At 44.0% G+C, this 26888-nt stretch overlaps 1 protein-coding gene across 2 annotated transcripts; it reads left to right on the plus strand.

Moving 5' to 3' along the window:
• Positions 1 to 1608: 1608 nt before the first annotated feature.
• LRRD1 (leucine rich repeats and death domain containing 1) lies at positions 1609 to 24240 on the plus strand. 2 transcript variants are annotated; one of them, XM_075922385.2, is made up of 5 exons: positions 1609 to 3941; positions 6243 to 6441; positions 20027 to 20188; positions 23383 to 23503; positions 23736 to 24240. In XM_075922385.2, exons 1-5 carry the CDS (start codon positions 1632 to 1634, stop codon positions 23914 to 23916), a joined length of 2973 nt encoding a protein of 990 aa, XP_075778500.2. In that variant the 5' UTR covers positions 1609 to 1631; the 3' UTR covers positions 23917 to 24240. The 2 variants fall into 2 exon arrangements, 1 of the variants encoding a protein (XP_075778500.2); XR_012902051.2 differs by lacking the exons at positions 20027 to 20188; positions 23383 to 23503; positions 23736 to 24240 and adding an exon at positions 13340 to 13850 and having other exon boundaries at positions 6243 to 12869.
• Positions 24241 to 26888: the final 2648 nt, after the last annotated feature.

A 26888-nucleotide genomic window follows, 5' to 3' on the forward strand; every position in this document is an offset into this window, starting at 1 on the left:
CGTGCCCGTCGTCATGGCAACTTGATTCCGCGTCTGAGCTGTCGCCTCCGGAGGTAGGTGTGTCCCCTGATGCGCCCCCCCCCCCTTCCGCCGCTCAACTCTCCCCGCCCCCCCGTGATTCATCTAGCAACTGCACTTATGGGAGTTTTGACTTATGGGAGGAAAATGTGGCCAAATTATTTTTTTTTAAAGCAATTTGTTGTCATCAGTAATTAGTTATATTTAAATGTTCCCACAGCTAGATTCACAAAGGGATTTTGGACTGGGTGCACAAAGGGACTGAGGGATTGCGATGCTGAGTAAGGATGTTAAATATCGAGTAATTTACTAGTCTGATAGTGGAATTTCCATCGACTACTTGACTAGTTGATAGGCACGTCTGCATTCCTCCTTTGAAATGTACAAGAGGAGGGGGCTCTTGTACATTTCAAAGGGGGAATACAGAACTCCAGCTGGAAGTTTATGTGTATTTCAAAGAGGAAGAGCCTACATGGAGCCTGGGGCCAGCGGGGGACTTAGAGTCGCCTGCTGACCCTGGGCTCCATGCTGCACTGCTGCTTTGAAATGCTACGCAAAGCCCGCTCTGCATGGCATTTCCCCAGAACCCAGGGTCAGCTGGGAACTCCTCAGCTGACCCCAGGCTCTGCATGATTTGAAATGCTGGAACCCAGGATCAGCTGGGGAGTCCCTAGCTGCATTTCAAAAGGGCAGCACCGCATAGAGCCTGCAATCATCTTCCTTCTCTTTGCTGCCTCTATCTCCTCTTTGCTGCCTCTATCTGATAGTGGCAGCAGGGGGGAGGGGAATCTACTAGTGAACTAGTCGACTAGCCCTTAACATTCTTAATGCTGAGTATTGCAACACCTTGGCTGTGTCTCCATTGGCATCCCTTTCCGGAAAAGGGATGCTAATGAGACACTTCGGAATTGCAAATGCCGCAGGGGATTTAAATATCCCCCGCGGCATTTGCATGAACATGGCTGCTGCTTTTTTCCGGCTCAGGGTTTGCCGGAGAAAAGCGCCAGTCTAGACGGGATCTTGCGGAAAATAAGCCCTTGAAAGTAGGAATAAGGGATCTTCAGGAAAAGGGCTTATTTTCCACAAGATCCTGTCTAGACTGGCGCTTTTCTCCGGCAAAACCCCGAGCCGGAAAAAAGCGGCAGCCATGTTCATGCAAATGCCGTGGGGGATATTTAAATCCCCTGCGGCATTTGCAATTCCGAAGTGTCTCATTAGCATCCCTTTTCCGGAAAGGGGTGCTAATGTAGACACAGCCCTTATGTTTATGTGCCTAGGAAATCACAGGAACAGCATGCAATACACAATGCCTGAGTTAGGTACCTAGGTTCCTATCTATACAGAAGGGGAGAGAATGCACTTTAGACAGCAATCCACAAAAGCCAGCATTCTAGGCTGGGCATCTCCTAAACACCAATGGGTGATGTGACAATAGAGGTGCATCCTTAGCTTCTCTCATGAAGTTAGGCATATAAATCCATAAATCCACAAACAGGATTATTATGAAACTGTTATACTCATTAGTTCTATCTTCTAATGTTAAGCAGCATGTTGTGTCATATAGTTTCTACACTTATTTTTTCGGTTTCTGAAAAGATACAGGAAAGGAACTAATGAACATCCATCCCACAATGTCTGAAAATGAATCAACTATCAGGAAGGAAAAGGAGGAAGATGAAGTCACAGCTGACCTAAATACTGACAGACTGTACAAAATTCCTCAAGAGGTTTCTGAAAGCAATGCTAGGAAAGATTCATTACAATCAACAGAGAATCTTGAAATAGCTGGAAAATCATCGACAAGGTCTCTTGAAAAGAAAGATGAACTCCTAGTTGGCCTAAATACTGAAGGACTGAATGAAATTCCACATGAAGTTACTGAAGGAGACACTAGTAAAGATATTTTACAATCATTGGAGAGTCCTCAAAAGATTGAAGAATTACCTACGAGTAAGTCACATGAAAAAGAAGATGATGAAAACACAGCTGATCATATGGATGATGAAATGATGGAACTCCCCCAAGAAGTTTTTGAAACAAATACCAAAAGAGACACATTACAGTCAATGGAAAACTTTGAACTAGCTGAAGTATCTTCAACAAGTGTATTGCCTGAAAAAAAGAGTGCTGAATTCCCAACTGAACTAAATGTTGAAGGGCTGATGGAAATCCCTCCAAAGATTTTGGAAAGAGATGTGGAAAAAGAAACATTACACTCATTAGAAAATCTTGAAGCGTTTCAAAAATTATCAACAAGTGTGCTACAGAAAACAAGGGAAGATGAAATCATAACTGACCTAAATGCTGAAGAAGTAAATCAAATCTTTCAAGAAGACGTTGAAGGAGATGCCAAAAGAGATCAGTTGCAATCAGTAGAGAATCCTGAAATAACTGAAAAGGTATTAACAAATATATTACTTGAGGTAAAATCTGATGAATTTATGGTTAAACTAAATGCTAAAGGACTAAGGGAAATCCCTCAAGAAGTTTTTGAAATACAAACTGTAAAATATTTGCATTTAAACAACAATGAAATCAAAACTTTACATAAAAATCTAGGTAATCTGACAAGCCTGGAAATATTGTCCATTGAAGGCAATGGATTGATAGCATTGCCACCTGAAATTTCTCTTCTTCAGAAACTGAGAGTTTTGAACATCAGTCACAACCAGTTAGCATGTCTTCCTAAAGAGTTATCAAATCTTGAAAATATTAAGCAGCTTTTTGTCAGTCATAATAAAATTGATGAATTGCCAGCTGATTTGGAAGGCCTTGAAACCTTAGAAATTTTAGATCTTGCTGCGAATAATCTAAAAACACTGCCAGAAACCATGGTTTGCATGAAAAAATTGAATGTACTCAACCTTGATTTCAATCACCTCTTAATATTCCCAAAAGTTCTCTGTTATCTTCCAAACCTAATCAAACTCAGCATTTCGAGGAACCTGATTCAGAGTTTACCTAAGGACATTAAAAAGCTCAGGAGACTACAAGCCCTTTCAATGAATCACAACAAAATTATATTCCTGCCTGTGCAGCTTTTTCAACTGGGAAAACTACAAAAACTCAGGCTGGATGATAACAAGCTGGAAGTTCTTTCAGACAAAGTTGAAAATTTGCAAGAACTTAGAGTTCTTAGTCTTGCCAACAATTTATTCAGAAACATTACAGAGAATCTTTGCAATTGCACAATGCTGGAATGTCTTGTTCTTCATGGCAATCAGATAACACAACTTCCTAGTAGGATGCACAGACTTAAACATTTAAGGGAACTTTGCATAAGTAGAAATCAAATGGATAACCTAAATGAACAGATATCGCATATTCAAGACCTCTCCATTATAGAAGCTTCTGGAAATGCATTAACGTGCATTCCTGTTGAAATTAAAAATTGCATGCAGATAACTAAAGTCGACTTGAGCAATAACAAACTTTCTCAGTTTCCAGTTGGATTGTGTGCACTGGTTGCTCTTAAAATCTTAAACCTCAGTGGAAACTATATTTCAGAAATAGTACCTGACATTTCTTTTATTGAAAACTTGGAGCATCTAGAATTAAGTAGAAATAAATTGTCCTCTTTTTCTGAACACTTGTGCAGACTTACAAAACTAATTTACTTGGATTTAAGTGAAAATGAAATAATTAGCGTCCCCCCAAAAGTATCTAATATGAAGTTTCTCCAGGTACTTCTATTATACCACAACAAATTTGTCTCATTTCCCAGAGAACTGTGTGCTTTAAGGTGTTTACAGACACTTGATCTTTCAGATAATCAAATGCAGAGCATTCCCTCAGATATTTGTAATCTGCAAGTGATCAAAGATTTAAATTTATCAAACAATCAGTTATTATCTTTTCCCTCTGAAATATGTCATCTTTCATCACTGGAGAAACTCAAGTTGTGCCAAATAAATGGGTTGAAGGTAAGAGAACATTGTTTTCTTTAGGAAAAAAAATCTTAGTTGTCATACAAATTGCAGTGCTGAAAAATTAATACAGTAAAACTCCAACAGTCCGGCATTCAGTTGTCTGGCACTCCTGATAGTCCGGCATCAACTGGAACCCGGGACTTCTCAGGTCAGCTGCTCTCACAGCTGTGCCACTGTGAGCTGCATGCACGCTCATGACCCGCGCTGTTCCGCTCACGGTCCCCAGCGCACACTGCATCCAGCCTGCACATGCTAGCAGCCAGCCACCAAGCACAGGCAGCTGCTTCGGGACCCGAATATAAGGTTGGGGGAGAAAGAGGGATTGGGTGACAGCAGGGAAGGGAGGGTTGGCTCTGGGGAAGGGAAGGGAAGGGAAGCGGAGGGGGATTGGGTTGCGCACGGCGTCCCGGCCAGCTCATTGAAAAGCTGGCCACTCAGCGCACGTGCCCCAGCACCTGGAGGGAGACACGTGGCTGTACCAGCGGCTCCGGGACCCGAGCATAAGAGGTGGGGATGGGGGATTGGGTTGGGAGTATGGCCCCTTATAATACTTCCTGGTACTCTGGCATATCCCATAATCCGACACCACCTAGGTCCCAAAGGTGCCAGATTATTGGAAGTGTACTATAGTAGAATTTCTTTTAGGGGCTGAAAGTGTTGTAATGCACCTACAGTTAATAAAAACAGAAACAGTTAGGCTTTGTCTACACTATGACTTTTGCCGCAAGAGGCAATGCAAATCAAGCACAGATTAGCATTTTCCTTCGCTTCATTTGCATACTCTCTTTCATTCCGTTTTTGTGCAAGAGGTTTTTACACAAAAACAGGCAGTGTGGCCGTGGCCATTTTGCGCAAAACCCCTTTTTCCGCAATATCCTTATGCCTCTCTGAGACAGACATAAGGATCTTGTGGAAAAAGGGGATTTTCAATGAAATTTAATTAGAAAGATTAGGTCTGATTCTGACCTCACATTTTTGGAACTTAGGAATTTCTGGGTTTTTCACTTTAATAAAAAAAATCAGCTTGATCAGCAATAGTCTAATTATATTCTGCTTGGGCTGTACCTGCAGTGTGGACCAATGAGTCTCCTATCCTGATGAATATTGACAAGCAAAATGATCAATATGCAAATCATCCCACCTCCAGGAAATTCTATCTCAAAGGAACAAAACCTTACAATTTCTATTCTGTGTACTGACATAGGATTTTGACAACCACATTATCACTGCAGTCTCACATCAGGACAGATAGTTACACGGAATATTTTACTTAAAATAGAGAAAATTGCTTCAGACTTCTAAAATCTAATTTCCTGGACTGCTTATTTATTTTGTGCTAAGAGCAGAACAAAGAAATTTGCCACTAAAAATCTGTCTACCTCCTCTCCAGAATAAAATAATAGAAGAGAAGTTGTCATGGAGAAAAGTGAGCACTGTAATAATACCACCAATAAAAATTGAAACAAACACTACAATTATTTCTGAAGCAAGCCCATCCTTCTCATAAGTCATTTATAAACTTAAATAATTATCTGCTGAAAGGCTGCTGGAGCTTACTCATAAAAGAATATTGGATATTTTAAACTTTCTTGCAACAAAAACTTGCTGAGCCAGCATTTCAAAATCTGATTTTTACAAGGCTCTCCTTTCTTTTGTAGAAGTGTGTATATGACTTCTGTCCTTCACTTGCAGGGTAAATGGACTTAGAGATCTAACAGATCTGTTCCATCTTCAATTAGTATGGTAATATGATTCACTGTACTTTACTGAGAGCAATTAGCTGTGCCAAAGAAAAAAGAAAAGGAAAACTCATTCTATTTGAGTGCCCCTTTGACTGTTGTAGAAAGAATAGCAAAGAAGAGAAGTAAATGTTTCCTTTCATACTGACTGCAAAACAAAGGAGAAAAAATGTGATTGTTAGTTTCTTCAAAATCACTTCTCTAGTTACATTTATTAACCAAATTGTTAATCACAGGAATCCCCCTTGCATGCAGTTAGTTCCAACAATGCAGACGCGATACCATAATATAATTGTTATAATTATTGATAGAAATATTTTTTCTTGTATGTAGAGAAAATTCTGCTGCAGATTCTATGCATATCATCAGAATTCTTATTGGAAAACAAATCAATATCCATCAGAATGGAAGACTATGAATTTTTATTGGTGGAATTGAGTTACAGAATATATTTTTATAAGTAGGAAAAATTACTTTTTCAGCTTTTTATGCAAGAAAATATTGTCATTTACCAAATAAATGAGTAAATGTAGTAATTATTTTATCTATTTCCCAGTTAACTAAACTTCCAGAGGACCTGCCTAAACTGACTTGCCTCAGAGAGCTGGATATATCGCACAATGCATTAAAAGAAATTCCAGAAGGGATAGGAGAACTGAAACACTTGGTCATCTTAACTGCAAATAATAATTACATTAGTAAGCTTCCCAAATCTGTTTCATCACTGAGTGATCTACAGCAACTTAATCTGAGTGGTATGTATCAGGTGCCCTATCCCATAGTAAAAAGGCATGCAAAAACATATTGAGCCAGTGAAATCTATAAATATACTAGTTAAATGAACAGGTTGAAAGACAGAGGAAAATACAGCTTCCCATTCTTCATGTATGCTACAGTATATTTTGTGTCTTCATATTATAGGATCTCTCAGTCATTTACAGCTGACTTTTTTTTCTTGGTGGGAGGAATTCCTATTACATGGTGGATAATATTACTTTATAAACTGAGCTGTCTGCTTTTATACTGAGAGTATAATATTTTGTGGGGAAAAATGTTTACTCGAGACTCATTTGTTCTTGTGATCTGTGATCTGATATATGTGCCCACTCATCTTCATGGGCACATATATTTTTGCAGTAAAATGTCTTATGTCCCTACACTTTAGTCTATGCATCTGGAACACCTTTCTCTTGCCCAACACCCAGGCAATCCATGACTTGAGGGATTAACTTCTCCTCAAGTTAGGTGCAGGGCCTGAGATGGTAAGGATGCTCAAAGGTGACTAGTTCTTCTACACAAAATAGCTGAGAGATAAAGAAGGCTTTCCTTTTAATCTAGTGGTTATGGAATTCAACCTGAGCTGTGGGAGACTGCCAGTTAAAGTCCTTGCTCTGCCTAATTTAGGCTTTATAGATAACAATGTTGTTCCTATGATTTTCTTGACACCTAAAAGTTTAGTGTCACAACATCTAACAATCCTTTTGTGGATTCAGGACTGAGTTTCTGGAAGCAACGGATAGGACCTCTTGGCTGTTTGGGAAGCATTGCTTCTGTTGTTGATTGAAATTCTCAGCATTTCCCTTGAAGGCAAGTGCTAATAGCAACTATTTTAAGATCTCATCTCAAGAAGTCACCTTCTAAAGTTGTCAGTCTCACTAATTATTGACCTGCCCACTGTCTTCTATTCATGGAAACACTGACTGAGATAGTAAGGGGGCATTGATGGCGGTGGCCAGAGTCCTCAGATTTCCTAATTTATAGTCAGTCAAGTTCTGAGCTTGTGTCTAGCACAGATACTCAGATGCTAGTGATCTCCTCCTAAAAGTAAAAAAGGAGGCTACATCTACACTGGCCACAATTTCCGGAAAAGGGATGCAAACAGGTAAGTCAGGATAGGGAAATCCGTGGGGGATTTAAATATCCCCCGCGGATTTAAATAAACATGTCCACCGCTTTTTTTCTGGCTTGGGGAAAAGCCGGAAAAAAAGCGTCGAGACTGGCGTGATCCTCCGGAATAAAGCCCTTTTCCGGAGGATCTCTTATTCCTACTTTGATGGCAAGTGCAGCCAGGCTGATTGCTGAGTGCTGTGATGTGCCGAGTGTGGGCATTCAGGGCACTTCAAGCCAGGACTGCTTTGCTGTCCCTCATGGAGTTAGACAAGCGAGCGGGGAACCCCTGAGAACTGTCTGTCTGGGGTGGGGGTCGAGTCCCTTTAAGCACAGCCCTCAGCTAGCCTGAGACGACAGCTCCACGCTCTAAGCCCTAATCTGATGCCCTGCCGGCACTGCTTCTGGCCAGCCTTAACCTTGGTTCAGGGTCCACTCAATGTGGACATTCTAGTTCGAATTAGCAAAATGCTAATTCGAACTAGTTTTTAGGTCTAGATGCACTAGTTCGAATTAGCTTAGTTCGAATTAACTAATTCGAATTAAGTTAGTTCGAATTAGTACTGTAGTGTAGACATACCCTAGCAGATTAGTAAGACATGATTTTCCTTAACAGAATCCATGTTGACTTTTCCCCCCAAAATTATGTTCATCTATGTATCTGATGATTCTATTCTTAACAATAGTTTCAACTAATTTGCTTGATACTGATGTTACACTTACCGGTTTGTAATTGGATCACTTCTAGAGCCCTTTTTAAATATTGGTGACACATTCGCTATCTTCTAGTCATTAGGTAGAGAAGCTGATTTAAAGGATAGGTTACAAATCACAATTAATTTCACATTTCACAATTAATTTCACAATTTCACATTTAAGTTCTTTCAGAACTCTTGGGTGAATGCCATCTGGTCCTGGTGACTTGTTACTGTTAAGTTTATCAAATTGTTCCAGAACCTCCTCTAATGACACTTCAATCTGGGATAGGTCCTCAGATTTGTCATCTAAAAAGAATGGCTAAGGTTTGGGAATCTCCCTAACATCCTCAGCCGTGAAGACCAAAACAAAGAATTAATTTGGTTTCTCCACAATGATCTTATTATCTTTGAGTGCTCCTTTTTCATCTTAATCGTCCGGTGGCCCAACTGGTCACTTAGCAGTCTTTCTGCTTCTGATGTTCTTAAAACATTTTGCTATTGCTTTTTGAGTTTTTGGATAGCTGTTCTTCAAACTCCTTTTTGGCTTTCCTTATTATATTATTATACTTAATTTGATAGCGATTATTCTCCTTTCTATTTTCCTCATTGGGATTTAACTTCCACTTTTTAAACAAAGCTTTTTTATCTCTTGCTGCTTTTTTTACTTGGTTGTTAAGATATGGTGGCACTTTTTTGGTTCTCTTACTTTTTTTTTAATTTGGGGTATACATTTAAGTTGGGCCTCTATTATGGTGTCTTTGAAAAGTCTCCATGGAGCTTGCAGGGATTTAATTTTTGGCATTGAATCTTTTAATTTCTGTTTAAGTAACCTCCTCATTTTTTAGGAGGTTAGTTAAACATTCCCCTTTCTGAAATTAAATGTCACAATGTGGGGTTACTGAGGTGTTTTTCCCACCACACAGATGCTACATTTTATTACATTATGATCACTATATCTAAGTGGTCCAATTATATTTACCTCTTGGACAAAATCCTGTGCTCCACTTAGGACTAAATAAAAAATTGCCTCTCCTCTTGCATGTTCCAGACCAGCTGCTCCAAGAAACAGTCATTTAAGATGTCAAGAAAGTATTAGAATCTAGGCTGCTCCTTGTTGCTCAGTTAGCAGATGTTGACAAAATCAGTCCTTTCCATCTGCACCTGGTGAGATTATTGTAATAGGCTCATTTAGTGGTGGGCCTTCTCTGAAGTTTTCCATAAAATGTATCACCTAAAAACTAGCTACTGTAATGTGATCTGTGGTACAACCTAAAACCCTAGGAAAGCTGAAGCTAATGAAAACTGTGCCTGCACAAATGTAAGTAGAGTGTGTCAGAGAAAATAAGCAGATTTTGTTTTATTTATCTCTACTAAAGATAGTATACAAAGCATCAAACTTGTATTTCTGATATCTGTGTTAAAGCTCCTGAACTGAAACCTCAAGATTTGACACTATCTTGCTTTATTATCTCCTGAATGTTCTAAAGACTTAAATGGTGTTTGTATGTATTTTTTTCTGTCTTTATATAGGAATTAGATACAGTGCCCCATCAGCTAATTCCGAAATTATTATATACAAAAAACCCTAGAGTTTTAAGGTGCTTTAGTAGCCCCTGGAATCACAGTTAACATTGTCCCCCACTCCTAAAGTCTGAAATGGCAACCCGGTGAGCCAGGAGTGGCCAAAGGTTGTAGAAGGGCTTAGGGCTGTGACAGGATGCAGCCCCCATGTGACCTGGCAAAGCCCACCTTGAGCTACAGGTAGAGTGCCAGGCACCACAAGCTGCAGCAGCAGAACAGAAGTAAGGGTGATAATACACCATATAGTATGCAAGCCTTACTTCTGCACTGCTGCTGGCAGTGGTGTTGTCTTCAGAACTGGGCACCTGGCAGAAGCCACCAGAGGTGATTGGTGAGGGCAACTCTATGGGAGCACCCACCATGTGCCCCCTTCAGCCTGGACAAGGGCCAGAACAACCCACGTCTGCCTCCAGCCCCTCCTCTCCCGCCCTTGCTCTGCCTTTTCCCTGTCCCTTCTTGCCCCTGCTCTGCCCCACCCTGCCTCTTCCTCTGGCTGCGTCCAGTGAGTGTAGGGGCTGTCCCAACCCTCCTGCAGAGCAACGTGGGACTAGAGCAGTGTGAGTTAGAGCTGCCTTGCTTTCCTGGCCGTGATACTGCTGATGAGTGTGTGGGGAGGGGGCATGGACTCTTACTGCCAGCGCTGGCCCTCCAGCCCCACTAGTCTCCCCACTGGCTGTTGGCTGGACTTTCAGGGACCGGTGCTGCTGCCCCCTGCAGTCACAGCCAGTGCTGCAGCAGGGAAAGTGCAGCAAGCTTTGCTGTACTTTCCCTGCTGCAGTGCTGTCAGTGAATGTCACTGGCCCTCCGATCTCACCTCACTAGTTCTCCCACCAGCTGCTGGCATGTCCCTCCCCTCTGGGGGTGCGTGCATGTGACGCTTATGCACTCCTACATGTTGTGTCTGGCAGTCATTGCTATGAGACTGCCCTGTCAGTGCTTAATTTATGCAATCGCTGAACCCTGGCACCTTTTTCAATACAAAGTAAACAGTAGAGGGAGGTATTGAGGCCTGAAGATGATGAGGGGATAAGGAGCCCAGGGATCCTGCAGGGGCCAGGGATATAGAGGAGTACTAAAATACAAGTTCACCAAGAGTGCCATTTTCCCTAACACTTGCTAGCCAACCTCAGGCCCCTCACCTGGAGGAGACTGGAGTGGCCCCTGTTAGTCACCTAACATCCTATATAATGAATGGGGAGAGATAGGCACATGATAATACAATCCGCTAAGTGAACACTCCAGGCAGGTTGCTGCCTAACCTAGCCAATGGGAGATGCCAAAAAAAGGTGTGTGTGCTAACACCCACCCCTCTCTCAGACTGAGGTGTCTAAATCCAATCTGCAGGCAGAAACATATGTGATCCACAGTTGGAACCATTTTCCTGGAGTCAGGCATCTGTGGTACTCACAGTATTGTGGGAATAACTGAAGTTCAGTGTCTGCCTCACTCCACTTCGTAGCTAGGAAAGCAATGATAGCCCTTTGGGGGCCCTAAACAGAAATATTCCTCCCAACACATATTAATTAATAGGGGCTCCCCGGAAGTGTGTTGGCCCCTTGGTACTTGTTTAGTCTGCTTATGACTAGTGCCAGCTCTGAGAGCATGTCAGTGGCCCACTTTATAACTTTTAAGACCAGTGGCTGTAGTACTCACCTGGGATGAGGGAGATCCAGTTCAATTCCACTCTCTCTGCCATACGGGAGAAACTAGAAAGGATCTGAATAGGTTTCTCCCTCCTCTCAGGAGAGTTGCTTTAACATTCTGATGTGAAGGGGGCCAAATGTCGGAAAAGCCTCTTCTGACAAAAGAATCGGAAAAAGCTACACAAAATGCGGAGGACACTCAAAGAGGAGTAAGAGTTATTTTGAGGAAAGGGTTTTATCTCAAAATAACCCCATTTTTTCTCTCAAAATAGCGTTATTTCGCAATAGCGCCATAACGTGATTATGCAAATGAAGTGTGGGATATTTAAATCCCCACTTCATTTGCAATTTCGGGTGTCTGCATTTGCATTCCTCGAGAGAGAGAGAGGAATGAAGTGTAGACATACCCTAACTGAACAAAACTTAAAAAAATAACAAATGGTCCTGCAGTACCTTAGGGTATATCTACATATCAAAGTTAATTCAAAATAACAGCCATTATTTCGAATTAAGTTTCCTAGCGTCTACACAGCCAAACCACGATTTTGAAATAAATTCGAAATAGCAGAGCGCTTATTTTGAATTTGGTATACCTCATTCCATGAGGAATAATGCCAAATTCAAAATAGCTAAATCGAAATAAGCGCTGTGTAGATGCTTATTTCAAAATAGGGGGCCTCTAGCCCTTCCCAGGGTGCCCTGGTGGCCACTCTGGGCACAACCAGGAAAACTCTTCTGCTCCCTCCACCAGCCCCGGAGCCCTTAAAATGGTAGACTCTGGCCACAGTGCCTGTGTCAGCTGCAAGCCTGCCAGCACAGAGCCAGCAGTCTGTGCATCTGGCCCAGCATAAGCCAGCAAACCAGTGGTACCCAGCCCTTCACCGCTCTCCAGGAGCAGGCCGGCAGCTCCCAGGTGCCTGCAAGGGCCACAAAAAGTGGACCTCATTGAGGTTTGGGGGGAGGACTCCAATGTCCACGATCTCCACACTAGACACAGGAACGTGGCTGTCTACAGGCAGATGGCTGGCAGCCTAGCCACTAAAGGCCACATGCACACCCAGGAGCAGGTGCACATGAAAATCAAGGAGCTGCCGCAGGCCTATGCCAGGGCCTCAGGGGGCAGCTCCCAACCAGGGGCTGACCTGGACTCTTGTCCCTATTACGATGCCCTGGACTACATCCTGGGGGGTCAGACATTCTGTATTACCCAGGTGGTCATCAACCCTGGGGCAGAGGACCCTGCCCGTGACACCCAGGAGTAGGACGTCCAGGAGCTGCAGGAGCCTGGAGGGAGCATGCCCTGCATGAAGGACCCCTGAGCCATCCCAGCAAGCCTGTTCCCGGAGTCATCCGAGGCTGGGGAGGCCTCGACATGTGAGTGACATCATTGTCTCCTTATGCAGGGCGGGGGGGGGGGGGTGAGAAGAAGAGGGAAACCAGAGACTGCGCCCATGGGCCTTGCTGACCACGGAGCACACAGCAACCTATGCATGTGGCATGCCACCCTGGGCATGTGGCCCCGGCTGGCTGCCACCCAGGGGTCCTGGCCTGTTACCCACATGCATGTATGTATGATGACACATGACATGCTCCTGACCCCGGGGAGGAACACTGCACGATGCCCTCCCTCCACAAGCCCCCTCTATGCAGAGGCAGGGCACATCTCCCTTACCCCCTCCCCACACACACACTATATACAGCACAGGGGCCAGCTCACGCTCCAGGGATAGCAGGACATGACGGTTCAGACACCTGCCATCCTCGCTGTGCAGAGGGGAGCTGGGCTCTACCCACTGTGTCCCCAGGGAGAACTGACCACTTCTCGTGTTTCTCCACAAATGTAGCAGCTGCGAGTGCAGGGTGCACCACACCGCCCAGAACATCTTCCTGCACCCGGGCCTTCAGCAGGCTGACCCGGAACCAGGAGGAGTACTAGCGGCAGCACCAGGAGCTCCTGCGAAGGCAGGTCTGCTGCCAGGAGCACTGGGTGCAGGAAGACCTGCAGCTACGGTGGGAGAGCTTGCGGGAGCTTCTTGACCAGGGGCATGCTATCCGTGACCACCTGCAGACCCTTGTGCAGAGACTGCTGCCTCCTGCCACTCTAGCCCTGCGACTGCCCCAGCTATCACTCCTCCTCCCACTCCTGCTCCCCCTCCTGCTTCTTCCTCCCCCCCCCCCACGCACCCCACCCTGCGTACCCACTCACCACCTGGGGATGCTGAGGCCCCCCGCACCTGAAGTACTGGGAGACAGGTGGATCAGCAAGATCCTCAACCCTGAGCTTCTCCTCCCCTTGCCTCCCCCTACCAGCTCCCTCCTCCCGGGTTTCCCCTCCTCTCTCCCACCTTCATTCCTCCCTCACCCCAGTTATGGTCAATAAAGAGAGTTTGTTTTTGGCAACACACATGTTTTTATTGTGTATCAGGAAGGGGGTTTGGGAGAGGAAAGTGGAAGGATGTGAGCATGAAATGAGGCACAAGCCCCCAGTGGGGCACACCAGGGAGACTTTAGTCCTCCTCCGGGTTGAAGCTCTCCTGCAGGGCCTCCCGGATATGGACAGCCCCCCGATGGGCCTCCCTGCTGGCAGCCATGTGGGAGTGCGTGTAGAGGCCAGCCAAGTGGTCGGCCTCTGCCATCCAGGCTGACAGGAAAGCTTCCCCCTTCTGCTCACACAAATTATGTAGCACACAACATGCTGTCACCATGTGCAGAATATTCCACTCAGAGAGCTCCAGGCGGGTGAGGAGGCATCAAAATCGGGCCATCAGCCAGCCGAAGGCACCCTCTACCGCAATGCGGGCCCTGCCGAGATTGGGATTAAAGGCCTGTCAGGAGGGGTTGAGGTGTCCCGTATAGGGCTTCATGAGCCAGGCTTGTAGTGGGTAAGCTGCATCCCCCATTAGGCACACAGGCATGTCCATGTCCCCGACCCTGATGTGGTGGTCAGGAAAGAAAGTCCCGGCGTGCAGCCTCTGGCACATGGAGGAGTTGCAGTGCACCCGCACGTTGTGTGCTTTGCCGGACCAGCCCACGTTTATGTCCAAGAACTGGCCATGGTGGTCAGACACGGCCTGCAGGATGACCAAGAAGTATCCCTTCTGGTTGATGTAGAGGGAGGCCTGGTGGTCCGGGGCACGGATGGGGATGTGTGTCCAGTTGATTGCCCCCCCCCCCGCAGTTGGGGAAGCCCAGGGTGCCAAACCCCTTGATCACCATATCCAAGTTGGGGAGGCGGATGACTCTGCGAAGCAGCACTCTATTGGTGGACTTGACCACCTGCACAGGGACACACAAAACCGAGAGTCACTGGGGTGCCAGGGTGGCTGAGGGTGCTCCTTCCCCGCCACTGCCTCACGCCCCCAATCCCAGGAGCAACCCTCCCCCCCCCGCAATCCTGGCCGCCACGGGCAGTGTGTAGTGCCGCTGGGACAGACCAAACCCTCCCAGGGAGGGGACTTCCACCACTCCCCCTCTTTTCCCTAGGGCAGCCCATCCCCTCCTTGCACCCCCCCCCCCCCAGCACAGTGGCCAGAGATTGCCATACCTGCATGAGCACTGCTCCGACGGTGGATCTCCCCATGCCGAACTGGTTCGCCACGGATCGGTAGCTATCCGCTGTGGAGAGCTTCCAGAGGGCAATGGCCACACGCTTATGGAGGGGAATGGCAGGCCTCGTGTGCGTGTCCCGTCGCCGCAGAGCAGGGGTGAGCCACTCACAGAGCTCGAGGAAGGTGTCCTTCATCCTGAAGTTCTGGGTCCATTGTTGGTCTCCCCAGCACTCCAGAACGATGTGGTCCCACCAGTCGTTGTTGGTGTCCAGACGCCAGATGCGGTGGGGCACACTGGCGACTGGGTGCTGCTGCTTCTCCTCCCTGGTCCCCAGGTGGGTCGGGAAAAGGGCCTGGGGGTTGGACTGCAGCAGATGATGCCAGGCAGTCTCCAACAATTGGAGCCAGGCTTGTAGCAATGCATCCAAAATGAGCACCAGAGTGCCCAGGGGAGGCTCTGGCTCCATGATGCCAAGTGCTGTGATGTTCTGAGTCAGGGCAACCAAAGCAGGCAGAGAGAAAAATGCTTTGCTGTCCCTCAGCGAGGTAGGCAAGCAAGCAGGGAAAGCTGAGAACTGGCTGTCCAGGGGGGGTCCCTTTAAGCACAAGCCTCAGACAGCCTCAGGCAGCGGCCACACAAAGCAACTACTGACCTGATGCCCTACTGGAACTGGTTTCAGCTGCCCTTAAATGTGATTCAGCATCCCAATCAGTGTGGACGTGCTATTTCAAAATAGCAAAATACTATTTCGAAATGCATTTTGTGTGTAGACACATTATTTCGAAATAACTTATTTCAAATTAACTATTTCAAAATAAGATATTTCGAAATAACGGTAGTGTAGACATACCCTTAGAAAATAACAAACAATGTAGTTGGTATCATGAGTTTTTGTGAGTGCAACCCTCTGCTGCAGGACCATTTATAAAATGGGCACCACCACCCCTTCTAGATGGATTTTGAATGGGTCCTCATTCGGTGAGAGTCCTCAGAGGGTGCCTACCAGATTAGGTGCCTCATGCAACTTAAGTGGCCAAATGCCTGTCATTCCACAGTTTGGCTATGTCTACACTGCAAGGTTTTGGTGGAAGAAGTCTTTTGTGGAAGAGTTCTTAAGCAAAAACTTCTTGCGCAAAAACACCTCCACACCTCAAAGTGCATTGAAAAAGTGATGTGCTTTTGCGTGAGAGAGCAGCCTGACTGCATGGACGCTCTTGTGCAAGAAAGCTCTGATTGCCATTAACAGAATGGCCATCAGAACACAGGTGCTTTTTTTCCTCTGGAGCGTCCACACTTGCCTTTTGGTGCAATAGCTGTAGTGCAAAAGGGAGTTATGTCTCGTAGACAGAGGTTTATCTACACCGACAAAAGTAGGTAAACCACTGTTCTACCGTTTTACTGCTGATTTACCTACGCAAAAGCGCATTTGAGGTGTGGACGCTTTGCTGGTTTTTGTGCAAAAACTGTCATTTTTGTCCAAAAACCTTGCAAGGGTAGACGTAGCCTTTGTGAATGACTTGAGAGTTTAGGTGGTAAATAGGGATCTGCATGCCCTAGGGGGAGGGAGCAGTACATGTGCTTCAGGGTCTAAAAATCAGGCACTAAGGGAACTTTTACAGCAGAAAGTTAGGCACTGAGTGAGTTTAGACATCTACACGTTTTGGCTGCAGGAGTTTTTTGGATCACAGTGGTGCTGTACACAAGGACTTAGGTGCCTGAGTTGCTTTGAGGATTCCATCCTTAGTTCCTCCACTTTGATTCATTACGTCTAGCTTTCTTAGCCTACTGGCTATGCTGTATGTAAAACACAACTTTTTTTTCTGTGATTGGTGTGGGAGTGGGCTAAATTATGTATAGTGTGATTAGAATATGGGGTGATTCTGAGGAGTATTATTGTGGTGTGCAAATATATTTATAAGTTGTAGAAGCTGCTTGTTATATAATAGACATTATTTTATTTGCTGTTGTGGTTAACTTTTATAAAAGCTATCAGAATAACATGGTAGTTTTGTATAAATCTATGTAAAAGGTGAAAGATTTATACAATCTGAAGAGAAACCAGAATATAACAAAATAGTATTAATTAAATAACTAGTTATTAGAAAAATATTTAAGGATATTCAGCCAGATACTCTTTATTAGTTTGCTTGTATGTGCAACTTATTGTTTTGATGCTTTAATTGAATTTTTATTATAACATGGGACTATTGGTTCTTCTGTGTTATATTTGCTCACACTTGCAATGGGAGCAAATGTCTCAGTCATTAGACTGAGGCATTTCTTGAGAAACTCCACCATCAAGTGCAGCAAAGAGAGGACTCAAAAAGATTCAGGATCCACATATCTTCATAATTAAATTTTTATTTATTTTCTTTTGTTTCATAGTTCAGTGTTCAGATTAAATTTTCCTTAAATAAAACAATTATCAGTTCATAAATGTAGAATATTTTGTCATTTTTGTTAGTGTGACGCATTCATAAAAAGACATTTTATCTTAAAATCAGATAAGAACATAAGAACATAAGAACGGCCGTACTGGGTCAGACCAAAGGTCCTTCTAGCCCAGTATCCTGTCTGCCGACAGTGGCCAGCACCAGGTGCCCCAGAGAGGGTGGACCGAAGACAATAATCAAGCGATTTGTCTCCTGCCATCTCTCTCCAGCCTCTGACAAACAGAGGCCAAGGACACCATTTTATCCCCTGGCTAGTAGCCTTTTATGGACCTAACCTCCATGAAATTATCTAGCTTCTCTTTAAACTCTATTATAGTCCTAGCCTTCACAGCCTCCTCTGGCAAGGAGTTCCACAGGTTGACTACACGCTGTGTGAAGAAGAACTTTCTTTTATTAGTTTTAAACCTGCTCCCCATTAATGTCATTTGGTGTCCTCTAGTTCTTCTATTTAGGGAACTAATAAATAACTTTTCTTTATCGGCCCTCTCCGCACCACTCATGATTTTATAGACCTCTATCATATCCCCCCTCAGTCTCCTCTTTTCTAAACTGAAAAGTCCCAGTCGCTTTAACCTCTCCTCATATGGGACCCGTTCCAAACCCCTAATCATTTTAGTTGCCCTTTTCTGAACCTTTTCCAAGGCCAAAATATCTTTTTTGAGGTGAGGAGACCACAGCTGTACACAGTATTCAAGATGTGGGCGTACCATAGTTTTATACAGGGGCAGTAAAATATTCTGGGTCTTATTTTCTATCCTTTTCCTAATAATTCCTAGCATCCTATTTGCCTTTTTGACCGCCGCTGCACACTGCGTGGAAGTTCTCAGAGAACTGTCCACGATAACTCCAAGATCTCTTTCCTGATTTGTCGTAGCCAAATTAGCCCCCATCATACTGTACGTATAGTTGGGGTTATTTTTCCAGATATGCATTACTTTACACTTATCCACATTAAATTTCATTTGCCATTTTGTTGCCCAATCACTCAGTTTGGTGAGATCTTCTTGGAGTCCCTCACACTCTGCTTCTGTCTTGACTATCCTAAACAGTTTTGTATCATCTGCAAAGTTTAGTACCTCACTGCTTACCCCTTTCTCCAGATCATTTTATGAATAAGTTGAAAAGGATTGGTCCCAGGACTGACCCTTGGGGGAACACCACTAGTTACCCCTTTCCAATCTGAAAATTTACCATTTATTCCTACCCTTTGTTTCTTGTCTTTTAACCAGTTCTCAATCCAAGAAAGGACCTTCCCTCTTATCCCATGGCCATGTAATTTACACAAGAGCCTTTGGTAAGGGACCTTGTCAAAGGCTTTCTGAAAATCCAAGTATACTATATCTACTGGATCCCCTTTATCCGCATGTTTGATATAACCCCTTCAAAGAACTCTAATAGATCAGTAAAACAGGATTTCCCTTTACAGAAACCATGTTGACTTTTGTCCAACAAATTATGTTGTTCTACATGCTTCACAATTTTATTCTTTACTATTGTTTCAGATGACAGTCCAGCTGAGAGTTAAGTTCTATTAAAGCAAAACCTTAGTTAGTGTTCTACTACTTCTGAAATATTCTATTTCAGATATTCTGAAAGGATATAACATAAGTTTTTATTATTATATACTTGAAAAGAAGCCAACCCCAATTTATCTTTCTGTTCAACACAAAACATTCCTGCAGTGTGGGAATGTAAAGGAATGTGGCAGTTTGCTTTGAGGTTCTCTACCCAAGTGTCCTAACTGACTTGGAATGAAAGTGGTGCCTCACTATCTGCCCATCCACTGTGCTTTACAGTCAGCAAGGGCTGCTAGAAGTCCTGAGTTGGAAGTTATTGAAATGTTCCTTGATTAGCATTATCAGAATTTTCCTTTTACTTACACCAAATGTAACTCAGGAGTAACCAATTCAAAGTTTCCCTCTTTCATTGCTCTGAACATGTTACTCTTCAAGTCTCTTCTCTGGCACACCCTACCCTTCTACGCTGAGTTCAGTTTCTTCACTTCACTCTCAAGGGCCTGCTCAACTTCTCTCCTATTTGCTTTTCTGCTTTCATTTTTGTTCCCCTCTATACCTCATTTCAAACTTCCTGTATCCTTTATATTATTCACACTTGTCTTCACTCCTCATCTTCCATTAGAGCAATCTCCTTTTTCTTACACTTCTACTAATTAATCTGCATCTCTTCCTTCAGTCTCTACTAAAGACACACTTCTTCCATAAGTGCTACAGATGGCTTCTGTAAGAATCCAACTCTAGTGCAAACTTTTACAGGCATCGGATATATTATTTGTGTCTGGACCTTTGTAGTTTTTCCTGTACTGTGAACCTGGTCCAAAGCCTACTAATGCCAATGGAAAGATTCCCTATTTTGCAGACATCCTGAGGAAGGGACTCTGTGCATGGCTGAATTTATTATCAGAACCAACACATAATAACTTTAAAGGGATTTAATTGAGTTGGTATTCATGTATTGAAATTCTTTAGATTAATAGAATACAAATATAATTAACTATTTGTATTTTGTCAGGAAATCAGTTAATATGTTTGCCAAGTGATCTCCATCATCTTCAGTCACTGAAGGACATCAATTTTGATGAAAATCCTCTGATCAGACCTCCACAGGAAGTCTGTAAAGGAAAACAACTATATACCATTGTACGTTACCTGGAGAGTGCTGATGAAAGAGATGGTATGTTAAGAATAGAGTGTAATATGTTAATATTAGAGTGTAATATCCTGGAAAACATACCATTCAAGTATTAAAGATCTCTCTCACACACATTTTTATAAAAACTTTAGAGTGCAATTCTCTGTCTGTGAATCTATCTATCTGTGTGTCTGTTTGTTCAAGAACTCCTAAATCGTAAGAGCTAGGACTACCAAATTTGGTATGCAGCTTCCTCATACTTTAACTTAAACCAGTGTCAGGGTTTGGTTGTGCCCAGGAAATGGGAAGTGCCAGGAATGGGACTGTTTTCCATGCAAAGGGAGGGGGCAAAGAGAAGAGGAATGTGAAAAAGAGGGGTACAGAGAGGAGGGATGTGATACTGAGAGTAGCCACTGGAGCAGCTGCAGCACCAAGAGAGTGGCCAGCAGGGTTGGGGCTACACCATACTGCCTGCCTCCAGACATGGTAAGCAGTCCTCCTTCTCCAAACCTGGAGCCTGTCCCCTTCCTGTGGAGAGCCTGCAAGCGTGGTGGGGGGGGCGCTGGAGGAAGGGTCAGTCTTGGTGCTATGTGTCTCTAAGTCAGGGATGTTTCTCTAAGTCCAGGATGGGGAAACTATGGCCTGTGGGCTGGATCTGGCCCCTGGCTTGCCTTGATCTGACCCGCTAAGGGTCATCTCCCCCCACGCCACAGCAGGATGAGCCGGTGCTAGTGCTCCAGCCTCACAGTGAGTTTCCAAGCCTCGCCATCCCTCTCCTCAGTATAGCCAGGAGCACAAGTGCCAACTTCTCACTGCAGGGGAAGCAGTGGGAATGTGGCACTAAAGCCCCTACATGGCCAACCCCTGATGGGAGGGGGAAGTGTCTCTGCATGCTGCAGTTCCCCTCCCCTCTGGCAGGGGGAACAGCAGTGTAGGGAAGCACTTGTCTGCAGGTTCCACTCCAGTCATTCTCATTGGCTGGGAATTGCAGCTAATGGGAGCAGCAGGGAGAAGGTGCCTGCAAGTGCAAGGCAGTGAGAAGTCACCTAGGCCCCTCCCTGGGAGCTGCGCCAGGTAAACATCCCAATCCCCTTCCCCCTCCTGCACCCTACCTCCCTCCTAGACCCCTCAACCACATTCTGCACCCTTCCTGCCACTCAGACCCTGCACCCCACTCCGCTTCTGCACCCTACCTCCCGCCCAGACCTTGCATCCCCAGACCACGCCTGTACCCTACCTCTGCCTAGACCCCACACCCCAACACCCAGCTTGCTCCCCGGTAGTACCCTCCCACACAATGAACCCCTCACTTTTAGCCCTACCCCAGATCCTAGAGAGGGCCTAAAAATCTATTAGTTCCAGTGTGATATTATTGGATTTAATATGAACATGTAGATTATTATTACACCCACTGTTTTGTGTTTGCTCCAAATTGTGTGCAAAGTGGGCCTAGTGAGGTGTTTATTCAAAGCATATGCTTTGCTGAGTCTGTTTATGCTATTCATATGCCTGTATGATTTTTGTATGTGAAGTTATGAATGTTGGCTATGTAATGATATTTCAAGTACTTGCTTCTGGGAGACAGCAACAGGCATTGCCCACCTATTATTAAGTTTCGCTACTGAGTGAATAGCCGTATTTGATTGGCAATGGACCTTAAATGTTGCCAATAAACATCTGAAGAATTTTGCAGTCAAGCAGGTATCCTATGGCCCTTTGCTTAAAAAGGACATAGACAAGTGACTTACTCATATGACAATCTCCATCTTGGGAGGTACTTTCACATAGCAAGAACAATGGTATTCCCTCCACACGGGCAAGGATATAAAAAGGGCTCCAGAAGTTCTTCCATCTGTGTCTTCACTCCAGCTCTTCACTTCAGAAGTCTCTTTGCTATGAACAAAGGACCCGGAAGGACTGCTGGCCCATCCTAATAAAGGAGGCACTCCACACTCTGTTAAGATAGCAGTTTATTCCATCTCTGCTAAGAGCCTGCACCAGGAACTTTCTCATTGGTATATGTAATGCAATTCCTTTGAGCAATTCTACTCCCAACCTTTCATTTCTTTCTTTTAATAAACTTTTAGATTTTAAAGGATTGGCACAGCATGCTCTTTTGGATAAGTTCTAAGGTATAAATTGACCTGGGAATGTAGCTGGTCCTTTAGGTCTGGAAGACCCTGTCCTGGTTTTCATTACCTCTCATCTGTGTAAGATGTAGTACTGGTTGTAGCATAGGTAAAGCTGGAATGTTTGAGGGAATTGCTTGAGGCAGCTGACGTGTTCTTTGTGGCTGGTTATATATGTCTTATAGCAGTGTTTCTTAATCTTTTTAAGACCGAGGAATACCGAACATTAATTTTTTTAATGAGGAACACCAAGGATTTTTTGTTGAAAAAAAAAAAGGAAAGAAAAATGGCCAGGGGGAAATTATCGGGGAAAATAGGGTCAGGGGACAGTTATTGAGCGCAAAAAAAAAAGAAAAAAAAAAGGCACCTGCCCCTTTAAGGACAGCCATTTTGAATTCTGTTGTTCTCCACGGCAGATCAGTGTGCCAAAGAACACAGTTTAAGAAACATTGCCTTATAGTGATGAAGGATTCCCCCCTCCCCCCGTCTTGAGCTGTAAGAAGCTGTTTCTAAGCAATTTATTCCAATGATCCATCATATTATACCCAGGTCCCCAGAAGAAGGAGTACCTAGGCACTGTTCCCTCCCACCCCCATGCAAGGCTGTAGTGTTAGCAGAACCCTGGTTCCCCAAATTGTGTGAGGTTAGTGTCTCCCCGCCCCTGCTCCTCAGTTGGGAGCCATGTCAGTGAGGGTTTTTTTGTTGTTGTTTTTGCTCCTCACACATGTGTGGCCCCTGACTGATTTTTCTGAGAGTCAGTAGCCCTGACCCAGAAAAGATCCCTCATCCTGCTCTAAGTCATTCTTTGTATGAGACACATCTTAGTCTTCTTCTCCTCCCTAATCAGAGTGCTGTGTGTTTTTCATCTCCTCCCCTGCCAAGTTGTCAGCTCTGTGCCATGATCACAATACTGTGCCTGTGCTGTACCCAAAAACTGCCAAATTTCGGTCCCTCAAAGTTTCACTGCTGTATGTCTTTGCAGTAACTGGAGTCTTCTAGATTCCACAATTGAAAAAAAAGATAAATAGTTACATTAATGGTGAATGTTAGATACATTATATCAGTTTCATTTGATAAAGTATAACACTTGTAATTGTTTATATTTAGGGAAAATTTTGCAGAAGATATTAAAGATAATTGCTGGGAATGTTTCCTTTGAAAATTTTGAATTTTTCTGCCAGAAACTTCAATGTAATAACGCTGAAATTAAATTACTTGAAAATAACAGGTCAGTTACAAATACAAAATAGTCTTATTCTTAATGTAATTTAGTTTTTGTTACTATTTTTATGTCATGTAATAATTGTGATAATGATATAATCAAGTATTAATTACTATCAAAATGTTTTGTATAGCATATACGGTATAATATACCTATAGTTCATTTTGAGAAACTTTTATTTAAGCCTTTGAGTTTCTCAAACATCTGTTCAGTAGCATTTTCATTTTTTTCTGTTTAGGTCTCTTGTATTGGAAGAGAAAATCCTTCAGGCACTGGAGAGTTGGAAACGTGAAAACCAAGCTCTAACTCCTGCTGAAATGATAGAACAGTTGATCAGAATACTAACAATGACAGGCATGCATTATCTGACCAACAAAGTGAAAGCTTTAAAAATCTATGCACAGTCAGTAAAATTCTAATAGCAGATGAACAAAAAATCATTTTTATTTATGAACAAACTGAAATATTGTGATATTTGTTTCTGAGAATATTGCTCTGAATGTGCCATAAATTGAGAGACTAAAAGGTTAATCTCTTATTAGAAGTTGGTTTGTAATTCTGTACATCTTTTCAACATGTGCTGAGTCCAAAACCTTCCCCACAAACATTCAAAACGTCAATTACTTCTTTTTCTTGATTTCTGGAGTGGTAAAGAAGTATTTTTAATATGCTAAAAATACATTACCTGCTTGCAAGTGCCCGTAAGATATGAAATCAATAAAGTAATTAATTTACCTAAAACTGATTAATCAAACGGACTTTATTGTTTTTATACTAGAAGATTTACCTGGTGTTTCTTGGGTCCTCAACTCAAAAAAGTTTTGTTTTTCCTTCCTTTAAATCATTGCTCTGCAGTGGGGCAGAGGAAGAAGCTGGCTACCCCAGGGAGAGAAAACAACCTTAGCCCTCTTTCGTTGCAGCAGCTTAGGGCCTGGTGAGAAATGCCTGTTCATGGCTGCTGCAGCTTCAGCGGACATGTGAGAGGAGAAGTGCATGCTGGGAGACAGACAGACACACAAACAGACAATGTTTCTGAAATATATAGTAGAATCGGTCCTTTTTGCAACCCTTCCCCCTGCTGGCCCAATGGTGTTATAGCTGTGCTGGTCCCCATTTCTGGCCCTTTCAGCCCTCCTGTGGTCATTCTGCAGTATAAGTCCCTTGTACCAGACCCCTCCTTTTCCATTTTATGAGAAACAATGAAATTTCACTCACATCCCATTATCTTGGCACAACCAAATCCTGACTTTCCTTCAAGTTATGACAAGAGGAAGCTGCATATCAAATTTGGCTGTCCTAGCTATAACAGGGCCTGCCTCACAGAGCCTCTCCTCCCCACTTGGGCTAGACCCTGTTATGCTTTTCAGTTCTCTTTCCCCTTGTTCCCAAGAGTCCACATCCCCAGGACGGGTTAGAGTTCATCCCCAGTCCAACAACAATCCCCCGGGAGTTGCCACTCGTCATCACCCGGGGTCTCTGGTTTGATATTCTGGGTGCCCTCCGCTTCCCGGCGTCCCCTGAGGACTGTCAGGAATCTGTCAGGGAGAGGACAACCCACTATGCCAGCCAGTGCTTACCATCCGCCTCCCCTTGGGACTGGCTGGCCTCCTTTTAAACTCCCCCGCTTCAGAGGCGGCACCCGGGGACATGTCACTTGCGCTGCCTCCCCCAGCCCACCTCTCTGCAGGGTCTTAAGGCCACCACTGCGTGGGGCTGGTAGAGCATAGGTGCCGCCAGTCTGTATCCGACCCGCTGCGGCCCCTCGCCCCGGGTCCTAGGGCTGCTGGCTTGCTAGCACGTAGATGCCGCAAGTTTGGCACAGCACGGCATAGCCAAGCTGGCGCGGCCCCTGCCCAGGATCCTAGGGCTGCCAGCTCGCGGGGCCATTAGTGCGCAGGCGCCGCAAGTCTGGCGTGGCCCGGTGTGTCCAAGCCAGCACAGGCTCCACCCGGGATCTGGGATGAAGGGGGGCACTCCCCGGCATACTGTGGTAAGCAACCCGCTGTCACACTAGCTCTTACTGGTTAGGAGGAAGTCTTGAACATATGGACTCAGGGATGGACAGACAGACAGATGCACATTTCTAAAAATATAATAAGATCACACATTTAACTTCATGAATAATTATATACTTTTCAGTTTTTCTGTCATTTTCAATAGGTTTTTCAGGACAATTTTAGAAGGCATATGTGGTTATATACTTTTTCACTTGTTTAAAGTCTGGTAATGTCAGGGGACGGGAAAAAGGGGAAACCAAATAAAACAGGTTTGTCTGGAAGTGTCATACCCATACACTGGTATTGGAATCAAGCAGAGGTGAAAGTAACTTGAATTTCTTACGGGTATTGTCTTATCACAATCCCCCGCCTTTAGGGGAGAGCGTAGGGCAGAGCGTGGGGAATATGTGATATGATTGTACCTGTAAGAAATTTAAGTTACTTTCACCTCTGCTTGATTCCCATACCTATGTATGGTATGAAAAACTTTACTTTTTTTTGACAGACAACTTAGCAGTTAGCTGACAGGAGCACTGTATCTGATTTCTATATAAAAGAAAATTAAGTAAATATTAGATCCACTCAGCTCTAACACTAACATATTCTGACATCTTGTGGCAAGTCACTGAAGGGACCATTGGTTAGCCTTAACATTTTTATGTATATTCTTACTTTGTTACTAACTCTGTGGAGAGAGGCAGATCCCATTAGGACTCCTGGGCTCTATCTCAGTTCTGAAAGGAGAGTGGGGGTCTAGTGGGTTACAGCAAGGGGGCAGATACATTTCAGCTCTATATAAGATCATCAGAATGGCCATACTTGGTCAGACTAAAGGTCCTTCTAGCCCAGTAACCTGAATTCCAGTAGTGCCAATACCAAGTACTTCAGAAGGAATAAACAGAATACCATCCCCTGTTGCCCATTCTGTTAAACAGAAGCTAGGGACACCATCCCTGCCCATTCTGGCCAGTAACCACTGATGGACCTAACTTCCTTGAAATTATTTTGTTCTTATTAGAACCCTGTTATTGTTTAGGCCTTTCCACCATCTCCTGGCAAAGAGTCCCACAAGTTGATTGTGAAAAAATAATGTATTTTGTTTTAAATCTGTTGCCTATAAATGTAATTGGGTCAGCTTCTTGTGTTATGTTAGTGAAGGAATGAATAATATGTTTATTCTTCTGTTTTTCCACACCGTTCATGATTTTCTAGCATACAGATTTTCTAACATATCCCCCCACCATTTAGTCATCCCCCACCCTTTAGCCATTTCTTTTCCAAGCTTAAAAGTCTCAGTTTTGTTAATCCCTCCTCATAATGAAGTTGTTCCTCACCCCTAATCATTTCTGTTGCCCTTTCTGTACCCTTTTCCAATACAACATATCTTTTTTTAG

The sequence above is a fragment of the Pelodiscus sinensis genome, chromosome 2, assembly GCF_052426305.1.
Source record: "Pelodiscus sinensis isolate ZL-2025 chromosome 2, ASM5242630v1, whole genome shotgun sequence".
Classification (NCBI taxonomy): Eukaryota; Metazoa; Chordata; order Testudines; family Trionychidae; genus Pelodiscus; species Pelodiscus sinensis.

Excerpts from the sequence above, each read along its gene's own strand:
- LRRD1 (XM_075922385.2), top strand. The coding sequence starts at position 1,632 with ATGAACATCCATCCCACAATGTCTGAAAATGAATCAACTATCAGGAAG. Across the intron at positions 3,942-6,242 it reads GCCAAATAAATGGGTTGAAG|TTAACTAAACTTCCAGAGGA; the intron begins GTAAGAGAACAT and ends TCTATTTCCCAG. Across the intron at positions 6,442-20,026 it reads ACAGCAACTTAATCTGAGTG|GAAATCAGTTAATATGTTTG; the intron begins GTATGTATCAGG and ends GTATTTTGTCAG.